The sequence below is a fragment of the Nannobrachium achirus genome, assembly GCF_963921795.1.
Source record: "Nannobrachium achirus genome assembly, chromosome: 6".
Taxonomy (NCBI): Eukaryota; Metazoa; Chordata; class Actinopteri; order Myctophiformes; family Myctophidae; genus Nannobrachium; species Nannobrachium achirus.
Window position 1 is genome coordinate 49666873 of NC_137815.1, and position 22317 is coordinate 49689189.

At 40.7% G+C, this 22317-nt stretch overlaps 1 protein-coding gene across 1 annotated transcript in view; it reads left to right on the forward strand.

Annotated features, from left to right (window-relative positions):
* Positions 1 to 9011: 9011 nt before the first annotated feature.
* The window catches only part of LOC308287466 (protein FAM107B), a 46406-nt gene continuing 33100 nt past the window's right edge, over positions 9012 to 22317 (forward strand). The window contains exon 1 of the mRNA XM_080728643.1: positions 9012 to 9179. Coding sequence (XP_080584769.1) covers positions 9156 to 9179 — 24 coding nt within the window. The 5' untranslated portion in view covers positions 9012 to 9155. The remainder of the gene's footprint in view (positions 9180 to 22317) is intronic.

Here is a 22317-nt window from a genome sequence, read left to right on the forward strand (position 1 = left end):
TCATGTCAATTTGTGCTTTCAGATATTTACTTAAACATGACCTTTCACTCTGAACTAGTCTGCTCTTTTTCCCCCTCTACACCAAAGCTATTTGCCACAATGTGAACTTGTAGATCAGCTATTTTTGTTAATATATAATATAAAAAAGGAGAGTTTCTATGAAAATATATAAAATATTTGGAGGACCCCCTGTAGTAACTCTGAGGACCCCCTATGGGTCCTGGACCCCCTGTTGAAGACCCCTGCTCTATTCCATTTAGTGGAGCAAAAGTTTTAATTTGAAGGACCCTGTGTACAAAATACTACCTTACACACCCATAAGGGGCCATTTGGAAATTGCAACCATGAGGGTACCTGGACCACGCTTTGAAACCCACTGGTGTAGCAGAGTGTTTCCAGTGAGCCAACATGCACAATATCAGCACTCTCTCTGACTCTGTTTGGCTAGGATGGATCAGAGCCTTAATTAGTATAATTGGTAAGGCCTGTGAAAGGAAGTAAGGAAAAGGCCCTCTTTTTTGTCCACTGTGCATAGAGACTATTGTCATACTGTGTTGTTGTGTCAAAACTATTCTTTATTCACAGAAGCATGTTGCTCAGTAAGGCTGGACATTATCTCAATATTATATCAATATTGTGATATGAGACTAGATTAGACTAGGGATATGTTTTGATAAGGCATACTTTTTCCCTTTATATGTAAGTGTTGTAATTTCCTGAACTTACCTGATTGTTCTAGCTTACCGTAATTACCCACATACAGTAGTTATTATAGGTATGGTATTAGCTATTAGGTATTACATAGGCATTACTGAAATTTTATATCACAACTCTCATTAAATATTTGTTGGGGTTGAAACCAGAATAGACACACTGAGGTATTTAGTCAAATACATTGTGATGATGTATTTTATTTTGTCCATATAGTCCTATATAGCCCTAAACTGCCCACTGCAGTGATTACATTTTGATACAGTGGTTACACTTTGATACTGTGTGTGTGATAATGTGCGTGCGTGTGTGCGTGTGTGCGTGTGTGTGTGTGTGTGTGTGTGTGTGTGTGTGTGTGTGTGTGTGTGTGTGTGTGTGTGTGTGTGTGTGCGCGCGCGCGCGTGTGTGTGAGTGCATGCGTGCGTGCGTGTGTGCATGTGTGTAAGAGAGAGAGAGAGAGAGATCGATCACATATGTATGCCCGTCTGGGTCTTTTCCTCATTCAATCAGGTATACTGCAAAGAAAATAACCATTTCCAGCAATATTACCTAATAGCATGTAATAATTTAACTGCATGTCTCATTAATTTGTGAAACTTGTCAATTTTCCATTTCACTGGCCTTCAGCAGTAAAAGTGTTCCACTGGGCTGGTGTCTAGAGGTAAAGCTAATAGGTACCCATCTTCATTTCAACGATTCATTGGATTTACTGTACCTACTGTAACAGTATCATCCCAGTGTCTAACCACCAGTATACACCCCCCTCCAGCATCAATAAATATTATATTTTTCTCCTAAATAATCTTTAAACTTTTTTTACTGTGAATAACGTATGCAATATGTATATATATTTTCCTGTATGGGACAGTCCTAGGAAAGCATTTTCTTATTAGCCACATAAGCCCTATTTTATACTTTGTTGTATGACGGAGTGTCGCACAAAAATATCTGATCTACAAGCTACATATTTGGGAACAATGTAGAAGAAATTGGAAAACGTTTGCCTATGATGACATGCCCAAAATACGGGGTGCCAGGTTGAAAGTGGTTGATTCAAAGTCCTTGCTGTAGTTCAAACAGTGACGTTAATAAAGATCTCTCTCTTCTATGTCGTCCTCAGACGACTGGAGTGCTACAACATGGTCTCAAGGGCACGTTTGAGTTCAGCTAACTCAACGTGACCTTTACAGCAGTTGCTTCTCCTGTGTGCCCCCCACTCACCCAGTACTTGAGATGGTGTATTGATTGATTCTTTCTGGTAAGCCAGTGGTTCTCATACCCCAGCACAGCCTGGGATCCTTGGGGGGGTTCCAGGGGGTCACCAGCCAAAATAGTTACTATAGCCAGCGTCATCAAAATCAGTTTAACTAATTTAACGTTATTTGAAAATAGCAGACCTACAAGGCAAGCTCACAACTAACTGTGATACTAAGCGATAGTAGGTGTGTTTTGCTGTTGGTCATCACAGCTCTCTGAGGGAACAGGAGCATGTCAGTGAATGTCTCTCTGCTGTTCAATCAACTGCTCTAACACCTTCAATGCTTTCACAACATGGTTTGAAAATTGGAAGCTTGGGACCCATAGAGTTCAAAATGTAATATATATACAGTAGGCCAAGTGTTAAGCCAGCAGGAAACTCAGAAAAATGTCAGGGGATGTCCTTAAATAGCCTCTAGGTCTTGGTTGCACTTTGCCCAAAACTTACTTTCAAACCTGTTCCTTGTCCATTTTATGCCCATATACAGTACTGTATGAAGATCATTGATGTCATCAGAATATGCCCACAAATGGGCATGCCCCCTTTTTTTGCTCATATGGAGCTGGCTGATTTGTTTGCGCCTGATGCCATGACGAGATTGACAACACATTGACAAGGTTAGACAATACACTGAGAGAATAGTGACATGGGCGTGACATGGGCCAGTCCTCCCTTAGGTCAATTTCAATATAAGAAGATTAAGAAAGTAAGTGATATTAGGTTTTAAAGAAGGGTGAGAGTCAAAGAAAATAGGAGAGATAAGAAATAAGATTAAAAGTCTAAAAGCCCTGAGAGTAGAGCTCTTGTCAATGGTTGAATGGTAAGGGCCTTTGTAATAAAACAACAGCTCATATGAGGAAAAAGCAACAGAAATACCGTAGAATAAAAGCCCCAAATAGGAGGTAGAGCTAGTGACGCCATAAGAGCCCTGAAGAATAATCGTAACTGCCGATGCCAATACTTTTCAAGACTTAACACCGGCCCTGGGTGCCCACAGCTGACCAGATTACCAACCAACAAAACCATTGTTGGTTGGAATTATTGCTAAATATTAAAAACATCGCACCAGTGGTATCAAGCACGACACACGTGCATATCTCCTTGTATGGGCCGTTCTGTCTGTGACATCAGCTGTGGTGATGAGGTCTCTGCATACTTTCTATGAAGTTAGTCTTGTGTGACGTTAGTCTTGTGTGACATTAGTCTTGTGTGACATTAGTCTCGTGTGATGTTAGTCTCATGCTCATACGGACACTCATACATACCTAGGGACCTACTGTACATACAAAGCCAGACATACTAGCGGTTAGCACTGCCCAAAAAGGAATACGTAACATTTTAAGAACATTTTCAGAATAAAGAATAAAATAAAATGCAAAGATCTTGAGGTGAGCTTGTACTGTAGATCGTCTACTTTCAGTATTTTTCTTTAATAGGGCTTATGTGGTTAATTCATTCATTAAACAGTATTTTTGTGAGTTTGGCTCCAGGGGGAGTATACCGGGGAGACACAAAGGGTCTTGAGCTGAAGAAGCGTTTGTAACTTTCTGAAAAGGATGAACCAAAATTCACATCCACATTCCACAACCATTCGCCAGGTGTGAAAATTGGTTCCAAGAGCTCTACAAATTCTATTCTGTTCACTCTTCACACAACTACTTCTGTTGACAGCTCAACTGCTCACAGAATGGCCTGGTGGTGACACACTCTTAAAGTCTATGCCTTGATCAGCATTTCTTCACTGTTGAGTGGTAACCATGTATCTCCATATCTCAAATTATTTTTTTCACTTTTTTTTATTAACGTCCTACTTTGTCGTACTACTGTGTAACTCACAATGTGTTCTGAGCTTGTATATCTGCTACTTGAAAATGGTCAAGTGTGTCGGTGGGTTTCATAAATATTTAACCAGATGAAAAGTATTAAGAGCTTTGTGACTAAATAATAATAATAACTATATTGGATCCATTGGAGCCTACAGTCTATGATCAGTTATTTTTTCCATTTCTTGGAACGGATACACTGTACAAGGTTTCTACCCGACAGCAACCATTTGTATCTTCACAATGCAATTGCAAAGAGTATAGGATTTGTCTCAAGCTTGTTTCAAGAACCTGTCGTTATGTCACTTAACAGGAGAAAGAAAACAAATTGAAATAAGAAAATTGAGGTTTTAGTGTCTGTCTGTCTGTCTGTCTCTCTCTCTCTCTCTCTCTCTCTCTCTCTCTCTGTCATGGTGCTTTATGGTTCCAGTATCAGTTCCTTTTCCCTCCATCAGGTGCCCTGGCTGGCCAGGGGGAGGCAGCATAGAGACCAGAGACCAGGATTACAGTTTTTCTTTTTGTGAGGGTACCTAGTAAAGTTTTCTGAACAACTTCAAAATTGTATTTCAATTTATAGCAACAACTACTACACTAAATGGGATAGAAGAAGACAAAGAAAAAGGTTTAGTGAATTGAGTTTTTTATGGAAAATGGGAACCACTTTGTTGAGCGTCTCTCTATACGATTGAGGGGGAGGGCAGCCGTGCGGGGAGGGTGATATTTCTCAATGTAAGTACCAGTGTTGGGTAATAACTAGTAATATATTACTGTAATATTATTACTTTACCCAACGAGTAAAGTAAGGGATTACTCTGGCAGAGTTTCGGCAGAGTAAAGGTGGTTGCACACTGCTGCGTTTTTCGTTGCGAAATGCGTTTTTCAGGGCAAGGAGAGAGAGAGATAGAGAGAGCAAGGGACCGAGTGGTGCGCGAAACGGGCGGCAGTGTGCAAACGTGACTGACATAACGTGAGGTTGATTTTTTTATTTGCGTGCTCCGAAATTCAGTCCGATATTCGGCCCGAAAAACGCAGCAGTGTGCAACCAGCTTAACTCTGCCGAAACAGTAATACTATACCATATAATTATATATTACATATCACTTTTCATTACTTTTTTGTAGGCCGTTTAACACATTGGCCGCCATTTTAACATTGACTGTATGGCTCCCCTGCCATTTTGTTTAATGAAAAAATTGATATATTTTTTTTATATTGACATTTTTCCTAAATTCTGTGTTTTTTCCACAATGTTATACCGTACCTGACATGAAAGAAGACAAGCTCTAGTCTCATCAAAAAATAAAGAAATTGAATAAAAAGCTTTTTTTTCTATAGTTGTAGCCATCTCAAAATAGCCATTTTTGACCAAAATCCAGCTATATTTGAAATAACAGGAGTTATTCACCTTTTTGTGATTGATGGCTTTTCGAGCGAATAACTCTGTTGATATTTGTATTTATGGCGTCAGGCACTTATCAGATAAGTGTACTAGTGTAATAAGTGTAATTGTGTAATAGGGCAATAACTGGAATAGTGTAATAGGGCTGTAATAGGTCACCTCTTGCCCTTAGGGCGTCTTACTGACTTCACACAAATAGAAATAAGCTTTTTACCTTTTATTCAGCATTCAAGTGTTTTATTTTGCACAGATCACACACGCACGCACGCACGCACGCACGCACGCACGCACGCACACACACACACACACACACACACACACACACACACACACACACACACACACGCACACACGCACACACACACACACACACACACACACACACATACACACATAACTTTATATAAGGCCTATGTGTATAACTGTAAATATGTTCCCCATATTCAACTTTTTTATTTATTTGTGGCACTTGCTTTGGCGATGTAAACGTAGCCTATGTTTTCTCATGCCAAAGCAAAGCCCTGCTTCATCATACAAGACTGTCGCACAAAATAGCAGAGTAACTTCATTGCTATCAGTTCTCTATATGTCGTTGTTGGGTGGAAACCTTGTATGTCCAAAACCGTTCGTTTTGTATTTATCATCTATAAAATGTACTAAACTAGTGAAAACAGCCGATCTACAAGCACACAACGCCGGCGTTGTGTGCTTGTAGATCTGCTGTTTTCACTAGTTTAGTACATTTTATAGATGATAAATACAAAACGAACGGTTTTGGACATACAAGGTTTCCACCCGACAACTAGAGAACTGATAGCAATAAAGTTACTCTGCTTGTTGGTGATCCGGCCTGGGTCTGTACCGGATGCGGAGACGTTTCTTGCGTGCATGTGAATGTTACATAACCGGATACAGTAGGCGGGCTTTAGAACGGAACAGACTGCAGCGATCACACAGACACCCACGCCCTCCTTCAAGCTGCAAGCACTCCAAGCAGTTGTTGCGCGGCGCGCCTCAAACACGAGCACATGCGCGATTGCGCGTGCACGCCATAGGGAGGACGCACGCTGCTGCTGCTGCTGCAGAACAACAACAGTATAGTTTAGGTTAGGATGTAAACCACAACAGTAAACTTACTGACAATGACGATCGCCGTGTTTGAGTTTCTTCCTGTTGGATTCCACTCGGTCGCGACGTGTTGTAGATCTGCTATTTTCACTACTTTTCTTTTGTTACACCGCTGGTAGTTTGGACGCAACCTTCTTGTGAGAACTGGAATATAATACTCCTCATCAGCCTCCATGGTCACGCTTGGATGCAAGGCGTTGTGTGCTTGCATATCTGCTATTTTCAGCAGTTTTGTTACATACCGATGGAAGTTATATGGACGCGACGCGTTGCTTTTCTTCAATGGTTGCCTGACTTGAGGAGTCCGCCGGGGGAGGGGGGATATTTTCTCCTCTCCACTCCCGTAGCAGGGCTTGAAGATCGGTTGGTGCTCGACTGGACCGGCCAACGGCGCTGCATCTTGTCCAGTAGGTGATTGTGTTGTTTGTAACCTCGCCTCACCAGGCTTTATATATGTGTGTTTGTAGTGGGCTGAGGATCTGTTCCAACTGGGTGTCGGACCAAATGATGGGCCCTGGGTACAAGGATTCACTGCGGGCCCCCCATGAATTTTCTTGGGTGATTTCAAAAATAGATATATACAAGCTCACAGCATGGCACCGAGTGTCACGCTACAAGCTTGTAGATCTGCTATTTTTCAATAGCAAAAGTATAAAATAATGAAGCCCCTTCCACCTTGGGCCCTAGTAACTCAGACTCAGTCCCACTTTTCCCTTGTGAGTTGTGACGCTCCTGCTCTGATCTTGTTGTCTGACTGGGCCTGGGACATAATATTTTGTCGTGGAGACTTTGGGGGTTATGAAGGTGTGTGTTCTGTTGGCCCATGTGGCAGGTTATGGCTTTCCAAGTGAACATTTTACTGGATTTTGTTTGATTTGTGCATGGTCTCAGATCCAGCTGCTCCGTTTCGCTTCTGCGAGCCCTTGCACCAGGCATGTACACACATAGACATCAAAGGGGGCTTGAGCCCCTGCCCCTGAGGGCTGCATTCAATAGAATTGTCCACCAAAAGGCCCCTTTAGAAATGTCAGCCCCTGCCTCTCTAAATATTCTCTGCACATCCCTGCCCCACATCCCTCTACATGCGTGTGCCCAGTGTGTCGCTGATTTCACTCTGCGGGCTGCGCTCTGCCACGCTAAATGCATTCACTGTGGTTTATTGAGAGTTTTATTCATTTTTATTGAGATTTATACATTATTACACTCTTGTTTTCAAACACACTTACTTTGATGAGTGATATCTTTGGTTCCCTTTAAGTGAGAAACCCCAAACTTTGTCACGGGCTAATTAAGAGTCTAATTAAACATTACATTATATAAAAGCAAATTCTCGGGACTATCGGGCCTGGCGGGGAACGACATTTAAAATTTCTCGGGACTATCGGGGGAGGCGGGGAATGAGTTAAAAGGTAATTTTGGCTGATCGCTGATTTTGTCTTATTATGATGATTAATCAAACAAATTGGATTCCGTTCTAAAAGGAGATGGCTAAACAGACAGTGTTGTTGTACATCTCTTCTTCTTTTTTTGCTGGTGGGGGGGGGGGGGGGGGAATAATATGTAGTATAATGTAATATGTAATATATTACTCTTGATTCCAAGTAATAAGTATTATAATATTACTTTTTTAAGGAGTAATATGTAATAAGTAACATATTACTCTCCTGAGTAATATTGCCCTATAAGTACACCCACCCAGGTGCTCCTGTGTTTATTCCTGCTTACAACAGGCACGTGTACACATAGACATCAAAGTGGGCTTGAGCCCCTGCCCTTCTATCAGGCTGTAAAAACTAAAGAAGTGTCCTCTCCAGACCATGAATGCTATAGTGAAAATAGCAGACCTCCAAGCTGTGAGCTTGGAGGTCTGCTATTTTCAATATTTTCACCAAAAATACAGTTTGGGGGCAAATACAGTTTGGATTCACTGCAGCCAGCTGCGAAAACACACCACGCCTTTGGTGCAGGCATGTTACAGTGGTTTAAAGATATCAGGCTATTTTAAGATGGAATTGCAATTTCTTAAGGCGGGTGTTATTGTCTTTCAATGTGATATGATATTTAGAAGTAGTATTTCAATACATTTTTCTACACCTGGAAAGGACAAACAGTGTCAGTGGTATGGTATGCCATAACACTGACATAATCCTAGACGATTAGTGGCACGGTGGCACAATCAATCACAATCCATGGCCCTGGCTACTCTCTCTCTCCCATCGCTCTTGTTGCCTTGTCACTACCAATTAGCATAATCTGGTGCTGTTATCCTTAACTCCTCACAGTTAAGAGTAGGGAGTCACAGGTGGCTGAGAAGGGTCTGCCCTTCCAGCTACACACGATAGGCACTTTGTACACTCACTGACACACACACACACACATACACACATGGGCAGTCTACACAGCCCTCCACCGCACTCTGCCTCTCTTTGCACAGCCAGGCTGCCTCAGAATCAAGAATGGCCTTTTCATTACCTTGGACCTATTTTAGTCCTACTGTGGTGCTGACAATGTTGGAATTTCTATCTTCTGAAGATCCATTTTCGTTTTAAACTTACCTTTTTTTTTTTTGACAACCTAACAGATCCCAGTCAGTTGTCAGAGTGCCAGACAGGGTGAGAGCCAGGCTGAGGACACTGCTGTCACTGGACTCTCTGTCTGTCTGTCTGTGTGTGTGTCTGTGTGTCTGTCCCCACACAGGAGAACGCTGCCGGGGCAGACAGGAACAGACCCTGAAGCAACAAAGGCAAAGAAGTGGAGTTACAACTTACCCTTGCAGGAACTTGCAGTGTTTTTTTTACTGCGTTGTTTCTATCTTGTGGACACACAATCACAAACAATGGGAGCGTCTTATGGAAAAAAGGTATTGCTGTTTACTGTTTAAGTATGGATACATCTTATGCAGTATAATTGTGATTGAGAACACTTTTTTCTCAAAGGGATTTGAGAGAAATGTAACGTACTGTATAGTGTGGGCCAACATTTTGCGGTAGATTACTTATTTCTCAGCTTGGGTATCTAACTTGGAGTTATTTTCATCAACACCAATTTGGGCCTGTACTGTATATGATCTTCATCACCACAGTGGGAGTATACTGTACATACTGTAAGCTGTACAATGCCACTATTCTTGTATTTGAATACAGCAGATGGAACACACACACACACACACACACACACACACACACACACACACACACACACACACACACACACACGCACACACACACACACACACACACACACACACACACATCATGCAGAGATGATGTGCTTGCTAATGAAAGCAAGCATAAAATACATAAGTAGCCGCACAATCATTGCTCTAAAGCAGTAATTTATTAATACATTAAAGAAAGACTAAGCTGTCTGATTAAGGCAGCTTAGCTGATGAAACATTGTTTTTTCTTTAATGTCTTAATAAATTATTGCATCTGAGATACTGTAGGAGTATCTGCCACAGAGGAATATTATTTAAACATTTACACATTTTGTCCAAAACATACTTTTTTGAGAATATATTCAAAAGGCTCAAAATATGATTTCAAATATAAAGTATGTATGTACTGTATGTATCAATATTTTGAAACTTACATGCGTGAAATATACTTTTTATTTTATTTTCAGTACACATTTCTTGTTGAAAGCTGTAGATTCATTGTCAATGTGAATGTGAGTATTTCGCTGTTGGTTTCCCTGCAGTATTCTATAGACTAAAGACCTGATAGTTATGGTACGGCTTTGGAGTTGTTTCCACTAAACACGGTCAACCTTTACACTTCATCACAATGTACTTATTCTCCATCTAAATCCATTCTCCACAATGAAAACCAAGGCACACATGAGACCAGGAGGATATAATTCCATCCATTCTCTGGATGTTTACTGTATGAGTGGGACCCCATTGAGGGGTTGCGCCATAAGAACATATTGTGCATTTGCAAATATTTAAGCTATGGGGCGGGACACACCTGTCATGTGGGCATGTGGATCGAAGCATGTGTTGCATTGCCATGGTGATGTGTGTATACAGATGACAGCTGACAGTGTGTGTGTGTGTGTGTGTGTGTGTGTGTGTGTGTGTGTGTGTGTGTGTGTGTGTGTGTGTGTCTCAGCTATGCAACAGCAGTATTATGGGGTGCCTACACATCACCCCTCATATAAAACCTCTCCTAACACTGATTCATACATAAAGGAGTAGTTCATCCCCAAAATGACTTTTTTTCTATTGATTACTCACGCCATGGAGACTTGAGTTCAATACGATTTTGGCTTTTTTGTCGCATTCCTAAGACAAAAGTTATAGTAAACTTACCCCCAATGATTCCGGATGGGGACTGAAATGCATTTGGGTCCCCATCCGGAATCAATGGGAGTCCCCATCCGGAATAACTGTATATGTATTGTATATGTACCGTATGTATTTTTTTGTCTTAGGAATGCAACAAAAAACTAAAAAATATTATTGAACTCAAGTCTCCATGGCGTGAATAGAAAAAAAAGTAATTTTGGGGGGGTGAACTCCTCCTTTAAACTAGTCATACGCTCACAGAAAATCTTTGGCACATTTTTCAGTTGTAAACAAACTCTCTTCTTTCTATAGATTTTTTATGCTTTACTTCACAATAGGAAAAGAAAACAAGTGCAGAGATAGGACAAACATACAAGACGAGACAGGGGTCAGGTTCAAACTCAGGTCTTTGTGTTCACAAGGAGTATTATGGTCTGAGCACTAACTGAGGAACCCCGACTCTCCATTTAATTTGTAACTTATTGGGTACTGTTAAGACCCTGTACTTTTTGGTTGTTGTAATAATGGTGATTACCACACTACACTGTCAAATCCTGAACGTTCTAAGACTGTACATACAGTATAAGCTAAATGTTTTTCAAAATACTGAAACATGGCAAAAGAGTTTAGTGATAAGGGCCAAGGCATCGACGAAAATCATATATAATATGTGCAAGTGTAGGGCTAAATATCACTGAAACACAACTCAACTAATACTGTACTGTGCAATATGAGCAGTGAAGTCAAGAAGGGCAGTGTCACTAAAGTAGAACAGTGGTTCACAACCTTTTCAGGCCACGACCCCAAAACAATCATATTTTAAACTGGGGACCTCCCCACCCTACAAGCACGAGATGAGGAATTACATTTTGTATGATAATTTATCATTTTAGAGGTATTGAAAAGTACTTAAATTGTCAATTTAGAAATGTGCAGATACCCTCTACACTTAAACTTTATGTTGGTTTGTTTACTGGTGAGTGAGAAAACAATGTTGCACAATGTCCCACAGGTTGAGAACCACTGAATTAGAATCCGCAGAGTTGGGTGAAATATCTGACAAACAGAGAAGGTTTCACAACTTGTTGAATAAATGTTGATATCGTTCACGAGGGGTTGGAATAGATAAAGTGCAGCACAGTCAAACTTTATTTGAACAGCCATGTGTCATTGTCACAGTGAAAAGTGGGTACACACTCTCGTAATCTGCAAGCAAACTGCCCTTTGCTTCCACAAAACCGTCAATGAGCAGTATAGATTCACCATTCACAACCCCCGTACGTTTATCAGTCACAAGCCCTTAAGGGCACCAATCATAGACCTTGTATCATTATTTACCAATGACAAGTACATCAGTACGGTTATCAATCACAGACGCATGATCTGTAAACACATTGTTCCGATACACACGTAATTATTATTCCTATAGGGAATTTTGCACCTATCTACAGACCCAGTTTGTATGTTACAATCATTTAAATCATGATTAAATATTGTTAGCTTAATTATCAGTGTGCAGGTATTTCTTCCTTTATTTCTTTATATAATGTATGTTTATGAGGTTAAATCAGTCATACCGTATCAGCATACTGTATTCATTTCTGATATCGAGCATCTTTGAATTTGACATTCTGTTTATTGACTTGAACTGGGAATTGAGTTTGAAGAGAATTTTCCACCACAAAGATGAGGGACAGAGTGAGAGACAGAATGGGGAAAGAGCAGCTCTGGGCTTTCATTCGTTGTAAATGTCACTGCCTGACTGAGCTGTAATTTCATTACCCTCTGCCAGCTTCCAGGCATTGCTTGGCAGGCACTGTTTGGATGCCCATAGTTTGGACTTCACAGTCCTTGTACCAACCCCAGAGATCACAACAACACTGCCTTTCTGTTGCGCAGAGATGCTGTCAGATTTCTGGAGAAGACAACTGTGCGGCATAAGTTTGTGTAGAGTTCAAAAACCCTCGATAGTGTCCAAGTTTGTAGAGTTCAGAATATTGTACCTTCTGTGTCCTTTGGGCAGGACAATGTGCTTCAAAACCTCGGATTTCACGGTCAGCAAAAAGCAACAGGTCCAGTTGTCTGGACCTGTATTCATCAAGCAAGTACAAATCCTGGTCTAGCAGCAAAGCCCAGATCTCCCTGACCAATGCATAATTCACACAATATTTTGGATGGCGAAGTATTAAGTTCACTTGGGGTTACATTTATCTTTTATTGAGACAGAAAGCTGAAGGATACTGGTGTATTTCTATCCCAGGACAGCTGTGTGTGGAGGGGTCAGGACTCGGCGCCTCATCCACTGCACCATTAATGGGCATTACAGTTCAGCTGATATCACTGTTTAAATGTAACTTGGCAGTGAACCTCGGCACTCTGCCCTCTGAGAGGGAGGCAGAGTGTGTGGATAAAGAGCAACCAGTTTTATTTTCAGAACAATTTCTGTGGTTATGTAAGGCAACATAGCTCATTTGGCAACGAGGAGGCAGAACACATGACCAATTCCTGACCCTTATGAATTCATGGTCTTTTGCCAGTCTCACTCTACTGGTCATCTCTATTTAGATCCGTCGAAATGCACACATCGTCAACATCTTAATGTCTTATCAGCAAGGGGATTTGCAATGGGATGAGTGCAGCAATATTAACAACATACATGCAGCATGAATAGAATAGAATAGAATAGAATAGAATAGAATAGAATAGTACTTGAAGGGATTTATATTGTACTGTATGAATCAATTAATGAAAAATGTCATGCCACCATTTTGGCCCATCCCATATGGGATTATATGACACATTACACAAAAAGAAAACAACCGACATTAACAATCCTCCTGTTTGGATTACATCCTGCCTTACACACCACATAGATAAACAACATGCATACAGTGCCTACATGAACAATTAAGACCCTGCCGTTTTACAGTACATGTAAATGGCCCTCCTCCTAATTGACCAGGCCTTTTCAAGAAATGAAGCGAATGGAAAATGTTTTAGCTTCTCAGAGTCATCCAACCACACAAATTGAGATTTTGGATCTACCTTGTTCAAAAGTCTTCTGATAGAGTTGTAGAATAGGCAATACAATACAAAATGCATTTCATTTTCAATTTCCTTAAGATCACACAAACCATATAATCTATCCCACATCTACCCATCTCAATATGAAGGCCAAGTATGCCAGTCCTGATTTGAGCACATAAGGATTGTTTATTTTTTGACAGGTTATACAATAGCCTACATAATCTACTGGATAAACATAGTTTATCTCACAATACGTGGTGAGGTTATATTGATATATATACCTATCCAAATGTCCAAATTGTGAAGTCCTACTGTCCTTGTGCCATGACCATTAGTTTGTCATTCCTGTTCATTTTGATTGTAGCTTTGAAATCATTCTTGCATGTGCACGGAGTTGCCAACTTTGCCCTCTCAAGACATCAACCATGTCCAATTTGTCCATGCACAAAAGTCATGAAGCATGCGGGTAAACATGCTAATGTTCTTATTATAAACATATAAACGTGTTAACTTAGGTGGCATTTACACAGGCACTTAGATTCTTAGAACACTGTTTCTACCGTTAGATTATTTTTAGTCTGTTGGTAAATTTAGGCCAGGGATTTTCTCTGATTGTCTTAATCTACCTCAGTGGGTCATTGGCACAAGATGACACAGAGACAGCCCAGATGGGCGGCCCATCACTATGACTCAGACATACCCATATATGCATGAGCATATAGGCCTACTGATGAAATCAGGAATCTCCATAAAAGGGACACGGACTGACAGATGCATATCGGTCGGATCGGTGGTGCGACATAGGTGTGATGGCTGCATAGCTGCCCAAACTCTAGTGTTTACCAGTAAGACTCCCTAATCGGGAGATAAGCGACCGTTGGTCGCTTATCTCCTGTCACACTGCTGACATCAGTATGACATCACACCGTACACAAATGAACCTTATATAAGACCGGCATTATCTACCGACAGATTAGTAACAAGATGTCAAAATCATTGAAGGTTTACCCTACTAACCAACTGTTTACCATAGCAACCATGTTTTTTACCTTAGCAACCAACTGTTTACCCTAGCAACCAACTTTTTACCACAGCAACCATGTTTTTTTTACCCTAGCAACCAACTGTTTACCCTAGCAACCAATTGTTTACCATAGCAACCATGTTTTCTTACCCTAGCAACCAACTGTTTACCCTAGCAACCAACTGTTTACCATAGCAACCATGTTTTTTACAGGGCCTGGGATTGATGACATCAGAAATCTCCATATATGGGCATGAAAGGGATTTTGTTTCTGGAAATATGTCTGTGGGGTGCCACATTTGGAATAAAACACTTACATCACACATCTGGATATCCATACAGCCCATCTAGTTTGCCTGTGTCCATTTATGCCAATATATCTGATGACATTGGGACAATGATCTCCATATATGGGCATAAAACTTATGTTAATTAGTAAAGCCTGGGGATCTCCATATATGGGCATGAGGGGTACCCTAAAAGGGCATCATCTGGGAATAGCAAATATAGTTATCCTAGAAAGTGAAAATCTTACATCAAAGGCCATAACTACCTACCTACCACCATACTGCATTCCTCATTAAACTACCTACCAGTAAGATGCCTAAGGGAGAAAAGCAAAGGGCGAGGTTGCACCATTTCTTGGTCTTCTGGCCAGTGATGTATATCGGACCATTTAACCATATATGGAGACATCTGGTACCCAAAGATATTCACAGATATGGGCTTAATATTGATGACATAAGGGATCTCCATATATGGGCGTAAAAGGGATTTGGTTCCCCTGGCATCACAGGGATCTCCATATATGGGCATAAAATGGATTTGGTTACCCTGGCAACACGGGGATCTCCATATCTCCATATATGGGCATAAAAGGGATTTGGTTCCCCTGGCATCACAGGGATCTCCATATATGGGCATAAAAGGGATTTGGTTCCCCTGACATTACAGTGATGTCAGTGGCTGGTTCTACAGAGGGGATCTCCATTTATGGGCATAAAAGGGAATGTATGTATGATGATGTCAGATATCATAGACGTCATAGGACTTTCACATAACGAATAACTGAGTAAGCATGTAAACCCGTAAAATCTATATTTGGGCATGGCTGATTTATGACCTCATCATGATGACACGAGCAAACACAGCTGAATTGTATAAATGATCAGTGCAGAAACCAACAGAAGTATTTGACCAAGACTCTTCGATTTAAACATCAACAAAGGTGTGACGTTTGTTGATGGTCACGTGTGACGTGTGACGGACGGACGGACGGACGGACGGACGGACGGACGGCCGGTGGAGGTTTTCATAGTAAACTGCTCCCTGACGGTCGCAATAAACCCCAGACTTTCAATTTCACTTTAAAAATGTCAAAAAAAGCTGATCTAGATTTTTGCCCCGTCAACGATGATAAGACAACAGCAAAGTAGTGTACTGTAACATACTGGACATACTGTACACCCGTGAAGTCAAAGTAGAGGACATTTTCATGCACTGTGAAAAAAGAATACCAAAGGCAGAGAAGAGGGAGTAAGAGCAAATTTCTCTACAAATGAAAGCAAGAACAAAAGTATGTGCGTGCGTGCGTGCGTGCGTGCGTACGTGCGTGCGTGCGTGCGTGCATGCGTGAGTGCGTGCGTGTGTGTACGTGCGTGCATGCATGCGTGTTAGGTAAGGTGCAGTTTAGAGTTAGGTTTGGGCCAGCAGGTACATTGAAAAAGGGTATTTTTGTGTAAAACAGTCTTTTTAAATGAATACTTTGACTTTGACAGTAATACAGTGAATGAGTGCTTGTGTGTGCATGTGTGTGGTGAACAATAGGCAGTAGATATAGTTCATATCTCCCCTGGGTTCACAAAGTTTATACAGCATACAGTATGCCAAACATATAGTTTATCCCAATCATAGAGTACACATTAACTATGTGGACATTTAGCATTTAGCATTTGAAAAGCAATGACCAGCAGAGCGTGCAGTGGAAAATGTTCCTCTTAAAGAAGTTAAAGATTAAACCTGAAGCTTAACCCAACCATTTGATAAACACTTCATTCAACATCCATCAAAAATCAACTGTTTGAACCTTATATGTTGGTATGTTGGAGTGTTTGGGAATGTGCTTACTGTACTGTACTGTATGTGTTTATGTGCGTGTGTGTGCCGTGCACGCACGTGTGTGTGTGTGTGTGTGTGTGTGTGTGTGTGTGTGTGTGTGTGTGTGTGTGTGTGTGTGTGTCCGTGCGTGTGCGCACGTGCGTGTGTGCAACGTGTAGATCTGCTATTTTTGGCAGAGATTTGGTGTTGACAGAAAACTCAAAGTACAGTTTATAACTCTAGAGACAGGGGTTTAAGTGGTTAAGGTGAATTGAGATGTGTTTTCATACAGGGTTCAGTAAAAGGAAGAAAGCTTCTCAGACACATCTTGGCCTCCATTCGTCTGTAATAATCCATTAGACAGGAGGAATTCAGAAGCAGGAACCAGGGAGGCAGACAGATACTTGTGGTCAGTGGTACAAAACATGATTAATTAAGAAACTGAGATCACACAGTTCATTTAACCCTGAGAGTATACAAAAAAAATGTAAGCACATGATTGATTGATTGATTGATTGATTGATTGATTGATTGATTGATTGATTGATTGATTGAAAACTTTATTAGAATTTTGCATAGGAAAAGGTACAGTTTCATGACAGTACAGTTCAAGGTACAAGGTCAACTAAAAGGATCAATACCTCAAAAAAGCTTTGGGCTTGTTTAAATTGGGGTCCTTTTTTTACTCATATAACATTTGAATGACACAGTACTATGCAGAAAATATAAGTCGTAAAACATGATGCAAAATTAAATGGTATAGAAAGGTCAGGGGGAGGAAAGGTTTACTGTTACCAGTTTCGAGTAGCAGCCGCCTGTAAGTGGCTTTTCAGAGAGGTTTTAAAGGAAGTATAGGGATTTACACTCCTTTAAGGCCTTCTGTAGGGCATTCCACATTTTTAGCGGTATAACAGGAGAACGAATTTGACCCTTTGTTTGAGCCGAATCTGGGTTGAACATGATCTGTGGAGCTGCCTCTGGTGTTGTGGACATCCTTGATGTTTTGGAAGTATTTCGTCAGGTACATGGGTATCTTAGTACCACATTTCTAGAGATGTTTTATATGCCATATAGTATATTGTATGGCTTGATTGGCTTCTACAGTATGTCAAATAATTAATTTACACTCAATAAACCTTCTGACCATGAAGTGTAGGACAAAGCAATGAAATAGCTCCCGGTGTAATAGAATGGCATGATTATAAGTATTTTTAGACACAGTTTCTATTTCAGAATAAGCAAAGCCATTCCTATTAAATCCAAGCTTTATTGAATGTTCTGACATTTGCATTAGATCCGCCTGGGGATGTTGAGTTATGTTGACTAACCTTTGCTTCGCAAATGATTAAAATACCATTTCTATTTCAGAAGAAGGGAAGCCATTTATAAACCATGGTATGTGTTTTTGTCATGGGGTGACAGGTCACAAACTGGAATGTGGCTTCATATATTCCACAGACAAGGTCAAATGTTACCTATAGGAGTTACAAAGTAAAAGGTTCTGTCTTGGTCTGGTCTGGGGCCCAAATTGAGAGTCAGGGGTGTTACAAGGGGGGGACAAGTGGGACTGAGTTACTAGGGCCCAAAGTGGAGGGGCCTTAAATATTTCATACTTTAGTGCTGCGCCGCTAGCTTAGTAGCTTGTAGATCTGCTATTTTTGAAAAGTCGCGAAAATGTGTGCAAATCTAATATATTCTTTAAGCGATTTGTAACTCAAATTTTGCTTCTGGGTGCCGCGCTGTGAGCTTGTATATCCGCTATTTTTCAATAGTTAAAGCACAACATAACACAGTAAATCCTTGTACCCGGGGCCCAGAATTTGGTGCAATAACCCTGTTGAGAGTACAACAGAAAGAGTTGAAACAATGATTTGCAAAACAAAGGTTAGTCAGCATAACCCAACATCCCCAAGCATCTAATGTAAATGCCTTGAAATTCAATCAAGCTTGTATTTTTCCTGCACCAGCGCATTTTTTGCGCTGAAACTCATTTAACTAACGCCCATTTCAAAAAGGATTGAGGATGTGACAGTGTGCGGTTTGGGGCCCCCAGAAATCTTGGACCGGCGCTGCAGCTGGTCCCAGGATGTCGATTAGCCTCATGCCTGTGTAGTATTTACTGTATGCTAACTGTCTGAGCCACAAGGCCATACAGATCAATTACAGTGTATTACTCTAGTATGTGTTTGAATGACCCCTGTTTACCACCTGGCAGCCAGATAACATCTAAGTAACAACACAGTACTGTCAGGTTTCCTTGTGCGACCTCATCGTATGTGACGCAAGCATGGCATACAGCCTCAAGGCTATTTAAGGACATAAGATTTTAAGGACACACTTGCAGAACCCTGTTCGTTTGTAGACTTCTATCCAGCCTACTTGCATTATAATTGTGACTCAATAGTTTCTCAGTTAATCAGCTACTTAACAATCTATTGGTTTAGCTCACTTACAGTTTTTTTTGCCTGTCTGTCTGTCTGTCTGTCTGTCTGTCTGTCTGTCTGTCTGTCTGTCTGCCTGCCTGCCTGCCTGCCTGCCTGCCTGCCTGCCTGCCTGCCTGCCTGCCTGCCTTGTTCTGGGGTTCTGCACTTGGGCCCACCTGTCAGACCCTAACTCTAAGTACAATATAAAGCTGAAATCTCAGACATGGCTAAACACAACACAAGAGAGATATGACAACGCCCAAAACTAGTTCAAAGAAATAAAACATATACTCACACCTCAGATATGTCTGAGTTGATGAGTCTGTATATCTATTATGTAAACCAATTGGCATATTGAGATATCAACTGAATCTGCACCTAAAGCATGCAAAAGTGATTTTCCATGTTATTTAAACATATCCTTGGAAAATGAAGCATAGCAAAATTCTGGGAACATCTCAGAACGCGGAGCCCTTTAACGCCAAGTTTAACTGTATTCTATTTGTAGCAATAAATGGTTAAATCTAGTCTTCCTGACTAAACCTGTCCTGTACGTGTGCGTCCTGTACTTTTATGAAGTGCGCTCTTTGTCAGACAAAGAATGCATGTCATGTGGCAATGAAGTAACAAATATTTGGTTATTGTATTATGTTACTGCGTGGCTTTTGTTGAGCTTATTTAATTTGCTTACAGAATGGGCGTAATTGACAGTGAAATATTGAAGTTTCTCAAGTCCAGAAGAAGTTCAGAACAGTCCAAAGATAAGTAAAGTATGTCTGAAGGTTTAGTCAGAATGACAATATTTCAACTTCATTCTTTTTTTCTTTTTCTTTTGCTAATAGACAAAACCATGTTATGCAAGGCCATGCCTGAACAGAACTATGCAATACCATTGTCAATTTCTAATCTTTGTAGAATAAAGGGAAAAGCTTTGAATTTTCTTTGGAAAATTTCAAAATTTCAATAGCAACCAATGATATTTATTTTAGCAAGTACTTTCTCTCATAATTGAGTAATATTTGACCAGGAGTATCTATACGTTGACTCAAGTACTGGGGGCGGGTGCATAGCCTACTATGCCCACCACACCGTAACAGGGCGTGCTGAGGAGTTGCTTGGTCAGACAGTAATTAAGCAGAGTGCTTGACATGAAGTGACCCTACAACAGACAAGCAGATTTGACTTATTAAGCTTGGTAACATGGTGGATGCAAATGTGTCGTTTCACTCATGTCCACTAGATGTCAGACTGCCCTTTGTACCTTTCACCTTTATGTTTTGCATGAATCTATTGGACAGAAAACTGAATAACTGTAGTGATGAATAGTTGATAGACAAGTAGACAGTGTGATGGACACACATACAGTACATTATAAGACTTATATTCAGCTACAATCACCCCCCTGTATCTGTTTGGCTGTATATGTTGATCAGGCTGATTCTCTCTGCCAGCCGCCCAACCAAATCTCCAGTCAGTCTGCTCTGGCCAGTCGTTGAAATTACGTTGTAATTTCCCACTCCATTGCAGTTGCAAGACTCATTCTTGATTGTCTTGTTGTAGTGTCCCTAGTTTAAACTTGAAGGCTTCGAAGCATTCCAATTGTACAACATAATATTACACTGAAACTAAATGTTCTTCCCAAAGAAATGGTTCAGAGTCAAATGTAATACATTTCATTATAATACGGAATAGGAATCATGCAGTAGGATGATTCCCTTATAATGTCTGTATTCAGTACTCAATGACAGCATCATTGAAAGTATAGACTTACAGTTACGGACATTAATTCCAACTAAGCTCATTTCAAACTCAACTCTATAGTTATTAGCACAGGCTTTGCTGCTTATGACTTCTTACGTGATCCAGCTGAGCTGTTGCTAATACTGCTTAGAAAGGCCTCAATATATTTCACAGCAAGGTCAGAGGGGGTTATAGGTGCCATGGACGAATAAAGCTTGACCAACTCTGTTCTGTGGTGTATGTTGCAAAAGGGACAGATACTGTAAATCAGAGGTTCCCAAACGTTTTAGCTCAAGACCCAAAAGAGATATTAGATGTTTGCCCAGGATCCAAAGTGAAAATAGCAGATCCACAACCTCACAACACAACACTTCTCTATTTTCACTACTTCTTAAACTTTTATCAAATGTATTTATGGAAATGTATTTAAAATTGTAATCTTATTTATCAAATACTTTAAAAAATGTTGGAATTGTTGACGAAACATTTTTAAATGTAGGAAGGAACCGGAAGGAAATAAACAATTACTCTATTTCTCTGCGACCCACATACAGTAAGGGTCCTGACCCACTGTTTGGGAAACAGTGCTGTTAATACTCAAATCTGTTCATTTAACTCTGAGGGTGTACACATTACACTTCCTCCCTGAGTTAAATTGATTAATTAACACTGATATTACTGTGTAGAATCTAAAATCACGCAAAGCGGTACACAGTATCTCTAGAGTCAAGTCATCAACATGGATCTCTCCCGTTTCCCAAATTCCCCCCTGATTGGCTCCCATTGCCTTCTAATGTTTGTGTATGCGACCTGGCGGTCGCTTATCTCCCAATCTAGGGAGTCTTACTGGTGTACTATACTGTATGCATACTATCCATGAATCATGTACACGTACATGCGTACATCCGAAACCTAACCCCAAAGTCCTACCACAGGAAGTCAAAGCATAATAGATGAACACAGAGTAAAGTTTCTATCTTTAGAATAATGTGTGTCAGCGCTGGAAGAGAGATTTAAATGCAATTTAGAGTTGATTTCACAGGATTTGGTCATTTTCACATGATCGGCTATACATTTTTATGATTATCATCCTGGTGTTGTATGTTAACACAAGTCAAGAAGAGTCCATGTAGAAGGATGTTTTCCTCAAGGTCACTCACTACACTATTATCAATATGCTGGCATGAAGCTTGAGCTGGGAAGGGAAGAGTGGAACTCCCTGTTCCACCACATGGACAACAGAAGCCCATTTAGGAGAAAGAGATCATTCATTAAAGCTATCCCCTTCCCAAATCCAACACCCTGACACACAAAGCCACACACACACACATACACTTGCAATTGCACATGCATGCATGCATGCATGCGCGCGCGCGCGCACACACACACACACACACAC